Below are 8434 nucleotides of genomic sequence, written 5' to 3'. Positions count from 1 at the left end.
TTGTTGTCAATACAAGTATTGAGAATGCTAAGAAACTTGTAGGACTCCTTTTTCAAGCATTTATATAGAAGAAGCAAATGGTATGTTTCATTTTGGAGGTGGAAAGCAATTCTTAACTGCCAATGTCAATTAATGTTATTGTGGTTTCTATATGTTAGGTAGTCTCATGTTCTTTAAATAAAGGGAAAATCCTCTTTTAACCCAAAGTTTTACCCCAACTTATTTAAAAACCCATTCACTTTTCAAAACATCAATAGACCCACAAAATCACATCCCACTTATTTTTAAACCCAAATGTACAATACACCCATTATTTGTACTGTATTTATCCAAAAAATTTGAAAAACCCTAAACTACCCTTCATCCCCAACTGATCTCTCCCTCTCCCCTCCTCCTCCATCTGAGCTCAGAAGAGATCTCTCCCTCTCCCCTCCTCCTCCTCTTCCCTCCCTTCACTTCCCCTCAACCACTACCACCAACCTCCTCCTCTTCCCTCCCTTCACTTCCCCTCCTCCCTCAAGCCCATCAACCTCTGCATCCACTGCCCCTATCTCCCCTCGCCGCCACGTCACCCACCACCGACGACCTTGAAGTAGATGAATAGCCCACCAATGATTTCGACATTGACTCCCTGTAGTTCGCCCATCAACCTGAAGCACTTGTCATTGCCGCCAGTGGACGGAGCTTGAGGAGCACTCGGAGTAATAAATGAAGAAAATTAACGGGTGCAAGGCTAATGGGTTTGTATACGGACCCGACCCGGATAGTCCGTTTTGAGATGGGCTTTGGTCGTTTCATATTTCCATAAGAATTAAAAGGTCATATTTCTAAATTGTAACAGTTCATTACTTTTTGATGGTTTTAAAATAATAATGAGTGAAGTATAAAAGGTATGGTGTAAGTTACATTTATCAGAAAAAAGTTACATTTATTTGGGAGGACAACCACGCTTAAACCAAACTTTAATCCCCTTAATTGTAACTGCCACTCGCAGAATCATTCTCCCTTTAAAAGAGGGAGCACTGGAAAAACTTTTATTTCCCAAAAATACCCTTCATCTTTTATGAAATTAACCAATTTACTCTATTATCATAACTCCCAATCTTATTAAATCACATTAATTAAAGGTTTATACTATAGTATAACTATTCTTTAGATTATTAAATAAAATAAATCTAATATAATAATTAAATTAATTATCATAATAGTATTAGATTATCAAGTGTATGTTGTTTTAATATACTATAGGAATTATTATTTATGTAATAATGCAACTCCAATTAGATTATACTAGTACAAATTTATATTAAACATTAGATTTTTAATAGTATAAGTTTATAATTAAACATTAATTTTTTAGTGCTTATCAGCTGCAAATAACGTTTATATCTCATCTAAAGTGGTTTTAAATAAAAATTAAAATAATTATTTATGTAACTCTAATTAAATTAATAAATTAATCATTATTTAATCGACTTGTTAACAATAACTTGGTGTTTATGTGCGCATATGTAAAGGCATAGATGAAACGTTTTATTCAGACTTCAATAGTTTATAGTGTCTGAGAGACACAAACCAAGATAGAAAATAGTTCACACTTCTCTAATTCTACCTTAAGTAGTCCCCACAAAACATAGATTTTCTAATGAGTGAAAATTTGATGTCTCTCTAATGGAAACATTTCATAAAGAAGAAAATTAACAGTTTAGAAAGCTTCTTTTCGTGTATTAACACCTTTGACAAGTGAGCTCCTCTTGATACCTCCAACAAATTATCACGAACCCCTCCAACTTCCAGCTATTTTGTTTCACTCCCTATATAGTCTCCTTCCTAGGGCCCCCTCTACCACTCTTCATATAATAAATACTAGGTCAAATCAAATGATTAAAGTATCTAAGTTCTACTCCCCCCTGCTACTCTTCTTTGCTCTGCCAATGCAAGGAAATTGAAGGAAGACGGGGAGTTCAAATACTAGAAGACTTGCTTCTGCCATTGAGGCAAGCTCGGTATTAGCGCTGAGGTAAATTTGATGAAAGTGGTTGTAGCGAGCTTGGCAATTTCGGTAGTAGGGGCCGGAGATGATGTCAGAGGAGGTGGAGAAGCTGGGTTCGATGGGTAATTGTGGTTGATTCGATAAAGATGGTGGGTCTGACAAAGGAAGTAGTGGTAAGTAATTCGATCGAGGAAGGGGATGTGGATTTGGAGGTGGTGATGAAGGTTTTGATGGAGAAGGAAGGTGTCGGAGGAGCTCATGATGAAGTTGGGACATGAGTTTCATCCATTCACATTTTTAGTACTTCTGTGCATAGATAAATGCATTTATATTATCTAAATTGAAGTTTCAGAGTGGTGTGTGTTGTCATAATTGGAGAAACTCATTTCTTAGTCACATCTCTTTGTTTTTTTTCATCTTATATATTTGGGGTAAATTGAGACAAAAAGATTTAGGAAAAAAGATAATTTCACAAAGAGAGACTCTTTGTGTGCAATATCACTGAATCTATTCTTTAATGCTAAAATAACTTTGTTACGTATCATTTTCTTTAAAATGTATAGTTCTAATTATGTTGATGTGTTTCATATAAAATTTTGTGCTACTTATTCTCTATGGTTCACTGAAGATCCTAATAAAGGACAACAAGTGTATCTACATGCATACATACATAAACTATATCCCTTCAAATTTTCACATAACATCCAATCTTATATTTAGTATAGTTAAATATATAATTATGAACTATAGTATAAAAAGTTTATACTGAAGTTTAGATATTAATAATTAATGAACTTTATATCTATATTATATTATACATTATGCTATAATTATAATTATAATCAAACAAATATGTACACCTAAAATTAATGTATGATATAAATAATTACCATAGTTTGATATCTCTATATTATACTAAATTTTATATTTACAGTGTATTATACATAAAAGAAGAATGTATACTAAAATATATTTTAATATATCTTTATGTAACTATACTATAATATATTTTATAGACTATACTATAACTTTGAATGGTACATTTGTTATAACCCAAAGCATATTGTTATGGACGTGGATTAGCACGTAAAGCCCACTACAAACTTGAATGTTTGCATGGCTTTAATGTCTAATAATACATACTAAATGCAATAGGAGTTACATTTTGTTATTAGTCTTTATATGTCATTCAGTTATTTTGGAATGATATCCAAGAGTCACTTTTTTAGTAATGAATTCTGATAGTCTTCATTTGTAGCTATAAGTACTCTAAGCATATGATGAAAAAAAGCAGATAGTATACAATCTTTAGAGAAAATTATTATTTCACTTGCTTCTAAATTTTTTTTCTTTTAGGAACTGCAAATGATGAGGAATTTCGATATAGTTCATATCAGGTTCATATAATTCGTCTGCCTTCTTCTGATCCATCATGATAAATATTAGTCGACTTTATTTTGTCGCTTAATTTAATCCCATGTGATTTTTGGGTACTTTAAGGGAATTTTTAGGATCTGTAAGTGAAGAAAGATTACACGGTTTTTATATGTGTTGTATCTGAATAATTTCATCTTCTTTACTTCATAACGTGAGTTAAATTACATGCTCATTCTTGAAAAAAAAATTATAGTCTAAACCAGAGTTGAATACTTTGAGAAGTGAGGCTACTTGAAGATTGAAACTAAGGTTTGTGAGAAGTTCCCATACTTAACCCCTTAAACTTTCAATTTATTATTTATCAATAAGAAATTCGAACTAATTAATCTTATAATTAACATTCTCTCAAAAAAATTCACGATTAGGCTTTTCAACTCTCCTTGGCTCCAAATTAATGAATAAGTATTCGCTGACGGCAGCCATGTTGTCTCCAAAAAACTGTTCAGATCTCCCTCATTTAATGCTCCTCGTGACTCAGCAAGACCTGTTTCATTTCACTTAGACTCGGCCTAGGCCGACTTCAAGTAAAAGAGGCCAACTGTTATAGTTGTTTTAGTGCAAAAAAGTAATCTCTAACCAATAATAGACAATTGTCCCGCATTATGCGTAATCAAGTCAACTCTTCACTTTAAGATAACCAAAGACCCAGCTCGAATGACTCAACCCATTGACATCTTGCGAGGATGACTCAAAAGGTGTTACATATCAACTCCTAGCTGGGCCGACTTATTGACCAACCTACTCGACTGACCATTCGGCCGACATCTCGTGAGGGTGACTCAAAAGGAGGTACTTTTCGACCTTCTACCGGACAAGTAGAAAAGCAACGAATACCTCGAGGCTTGAGCCCTCTCTCGTGTACTAACAACCAATCACCTCGTAATAAATGCCATTAAATGCATTATGGACGCCATCATCTGCCCATCATTCAAATGCCATTAAAAGTTATCATCCTACCCCTCTACTACCACTATAAATATGGGTACTATTTTGAACATTAAGAGAAGATCTTTATCTCTACCCACTGTGCTTAAGAACTTCTACATTTCATTTACTTCTTCACTTAAGCATTTTACTGACTTGATCATTGGAGGAACAACCGGGGAACCCAACCCTGTCCGCTTACGATTTGCTACCTGTACAGGGAAGAGCAGCCTATTTCAGAATCGGAAATTCCGAGAGTTAGAGGACCTCCGTCAACTAAATTGCTTCTCTCATTGACTGTTTGATATCAACCATCAACAACATTTCTTTCAAACTACAAAAAAAATGTAACAACTAATAATTTATGATGATATTTATCCAATGTTTACAAAGAATGAGAGCACGAACAAACAAGTTCGTTTACTTGCATTTCAAATTTTCTGCTCACAAGGATGAGGAACAACTTCACCATTTCCAAACCAATCAACATGGTTGCAAGAACTCTCGGTGTGCTTCCCATCTTCTCGTACTAAATTTATATCCTGCAACGTAATCCCTCGACATGGGACACTTCTGCTACAATTGAATTTCATAGACACAAAAGATGCACTCGTTCCTTTGATGTTCTTGTATACCACGCCGCTTATTGCCACAGCTTGAGTCTGAAATCAAATGAAAGAGAGAGTTGATTGATGAATGAACGGAGAAGATAAAGGAGAGTGTAGCATGGTTACTTACTTTTTCAGGACATGGCTCTGTGGAGTCACAGTAGTTCTGATCAATGATTATTGGATTGTGAACATTGCGCACGTAAATATTTTGAAATATGATTCTTCTTGCATATCCCTGGCCTCCCTGTGTATTTAAGCAGAAGATGAAGGTGACTTACAAAATAAGATTTGTGGATCAAACTGTACATCAAATATTGGGTTTTTTCGATATTAGTCACTCGAATGTTCAATATTTTGGAATTAGTCCTGCAAATCATTGAAATTGATATCAGGTCCCAAAAGTCTTGTAAATTGCTAGTGTTACTTTTAATTGGAGGGATTAATTTGAAACAATTTTATAACAATTCGGGAAAACTCTAGCAGTTTCAATGATTTGAGGGATTAATTTCAAAACAAATTATAATAATTGAGGGACCTAATAGAAATTTCAATGATTTGATCAAAATATTAATGAGTTATAGGACTAATAACGAAAAACCCAAAATCGTTATACAGTCCATTTTTAGATAAGTATTATACCCAAAAGCTCAATCCCATGAACTAGGCAATAACAATTTGTATTTGGAAATCTTTATATCGCGAAGATAAAATTCTGGTTATCAATATGCCAGTATTAAATCATATCCATGTCTTGGAAATCTTTATATCGCGAAGATAAAATTCTGGTTATCAATATGCCAGTATTAAATCATATCCATGTGCACATCATGTACTCGGTATAAAATTCTGGTTATCAATATGCCAGTATTAAATCATATCCATGTGCACATCATGTACTCGGTTAGACCCTATATATTGTTTATGCCTTCAGTAGAGAAACAGAATGTTTTTATAAGAGTAAATTGCAGATAAAACCCCCTCATCTATACCTTCAGTAGTCCCTCGACTCTTTTATAGCACTTACCACCCCTCAATCAAGAGGAAGAGGGGGTTATCTGTGATTCAAATGTCAATCCAGGGATAATAAATGCTTATAAAAGTCTTGGAAGGGTGATGGTAGCTATTGAAGATATAGATGAGGGGGTTTACACAATTAACACATTTTTTGTAAATAGTTGTTTAAGTTACCTGCCAGGTTTTGATTCTGACTCCATTTTGAGTACCATGAAGTGTAACTGTATCCATGAAAACATTGCTGACACGGTCCCTGGAGTTATTAGCTCCTAAACTTCCAATGCTATTCACCATAATAAAACACAACTGTGTAAATATTGTGTGTTAAATTTGCAAGGTTTGAAACTGGTAGGAGTCAAAAGTATTGTACCTGATTCCATGACCTGGGCCACAAAATAAGTTCATCCCTTTAACGTTTCGAGTCCCGGATACAATTGAAACACAGTCATCACCTAAATTCATAAGACATTCACATCAAGAAAAAAAATTGATCAGGTAAAAGTTAGGATGAATATTGTTGACTAGATTTATTGCCTGTTCTAATTTCACAAAAAAAATTGATCAGGTAAAAGTTAGGATGAATATTGTTGACTAGATTTATTGCCTGTTCTAATTTCACAATCGCTTATGACAATATTCTGCGTGTTGCCTGTTCTAATTTCACAATCGCTTATGACAATATTCTGCGTGTTGGCTATATGAATTCCATCTGTATTGGGACTCTCATCTGGTGCATTTATTGATAGAGTCGAGACTTCTACATCTCTACACTTCTCAATGGACACATGAATCTGTTGGCTATCTTTTATCCTTAAATCTTCAATCCTCAAACCTTTGCAGCCGAAAAAGGTCAAAGCCTGTAAAAATAATTAAAACGTCTCATTATATGATACAACACTTTCTTTCTCTCTTACTCATGCCAAATTAACCATGAACGTACCGTTGGTGCAACTGTGCAAGGCTGAAAACACAAGAATGTTGTGGGAAAGAAAACAGGTTAGTGAGCTATCACAAAGAGATCAATAAAATCAAATTCATCGTATTGTATGGTCATCACCAGAGTTCTATTGATCTTGCAAGAATTTTGCCACCATATCTTGCCATTGCCGTTGACGGTTCCACCACCAGTGACGACAAAATTTCTCAAGTTGTGAAACATAATCCAGTGTCTAATACTCATACCATCCCAATCCGAGCGATTTGATGAAGCATCTATTGTGCCTTTGATCTGATATAAAATTCAAAAAATTGATTATATCTTACTGATTTCCTAAAGGAGAGAAAACAAAAAGGTTGGTGCACACGATTATGTACCATCATTGTGATATCCGACTTGCAAGGACCTGAGAAGAGGAGTGGCTTCAAGAGGTAATTCTTGTTGGCAGGAACAACAACAGTAGCTCCGAAATGAGACGAACAAGCTCTCTTCCATGCCTTTTCAAAAGCCTATAAATAACAAAAGAACAAAAGAACTTTTATATAACTTGATGAATGCAATTTCATGAAAACATACTTAATCATACCTCTCTGTCATCGGTAACTCCATCTCCATACGCACCATAATCATCTACATTCACGACTTCATTCGAATGTTGAAGATGAGTAATACAACTTGCCACTAGATAGAAAGAAAGATCATGAACAAGAATAAGCAAAAGGGACAATAAGAGGAAGCTTAATAGACCCATTTATTGTCCTATGAAGACAAGACAAGTAAATTGGTTAGATGTTGGTACAGAATCTTGTCATGTCGAGCTTATATATGTGAGCAAGTAGGGGGATGTTTGTTTTGAACATGAAAGAGAGTTTGAAGCAAGATATGACTCATAGTTATGGAGTGAGAAGGAGATTGAGACGAAAAGTTTTCCATTGGCCGGTTGCCTACCTACATCTGACGATTCTCATGTCAGCTAGAATTACAGAAAAAAGAATGATACTTTCTAGTTTGCTAAATAGCATTTATATACCCTATTGTTCCATCTACTTTTCACTTATATACCCCCACTTATATTTGATAGCAAGAAAATACCCTAATGTCTTTTAAACTTACACTTATGCACCCTCACTTGTTTTTGGTAGCATTTGTGTACCCTAAAGTTATTAAAACTTGCACTTAAATACCTTACAGTTTTTAAATCTAACACTTAAATATTGTATTGTTGTTAAAACTTGCACTTAAATACCCTCAAGTATGCATGACTGAGGGTTTTATATGCAAGTTTTAAAAACTTTTAGGGTACTTAAATGCTAGTCGTAAAAACTTTAGGGTGTTTAAGTGCCGCCAAGAAAAAATGATGGTAAAGTGCAAGTTTAAAAACCTTAGGGTATATTTTTGCTACAAAATACGAGTTGGGGTATATAAGTGAAAAGTAGGTGAAACAATAGGGTATATAAGTGCTATTTAGCCTTTGTACTTTCAAACTTCTTTCACCCATCAGTTCCCTTATATGCCTGT

General features: G+C 34.4%; 1 protein-coding gene across 1 annotated transcript; it reads right to left on the bottom strand.

The window, feature by feature from the left end:
* On the bottom strand, window positions 4627–7893 carry LOC109822502 (polygalacturonase-like). The gene is made up of 9 exons (XM_020388712.1): window positions 7503–7893; window positions 7294–7425; window positions 7037–7207; window positions 6920–6940; window positions 6629–6836; window positions 6350–6431; window positions 6154–6262; window positions 5093–5209; window positions 4627–5016 (listed from the first exon to the last, which is right to left on the bottom strand). The coding sequence occupies exons 1-9, from the start codon at window positions 7665–7667 to the stop codon at window positions 4786–4788; spliced, it is 1236 nt and encodes a 411-aa protein (XP_020244301.1). The 5' UTR covers window positions 7668–7893; the 3' UTR covers window positions 4627–4785.

Source organism: Asparagus officinalis, chromosome 8, assembly GCF_001876935.1.
Source record: "Asparagus officinalis chromosome 8, Aspof.V1, whole genome shotgun sequence".
In the NCBI taxonomy this organism is placed as follows: domain Eukaryota; kingdom Viridiplantae; phylum Streptophyta; class Magnoliopsida; order Asparagales; family Asparagaceae; genus Asparagus; species Asparagus officinalis.
Note: the sequence above shows the minus strand (reverse complement) of the source record. Positions and strands in the feature narration are given on the sequence as shown.

Excerpts from the sequence above, each read along its gene's own strand:
- LOC109822502 (XM_020388712.1), bottom strand. The coding sequence starts at position 7,667 with ATGGGTCTATTAAGCTTCCTCTTATTGTCCCTTTTGCTTATTCTTGTT. Across the intron at positions 6,432-6,628 it reads CGATTGTGAAATTAGAACAG|GTGATGACTGTGTTTCAATT; the intron begins GCAACACGCAGA and ends TTATGAATTTAG. Across the intron at positions 5,210-6,153 it reads TCAGAATCAAAACCTGGCAG|GGAGGCCAGGGATATGCAAG; the intron begins GTAACTTAAACA and ends TTAAATACACAG.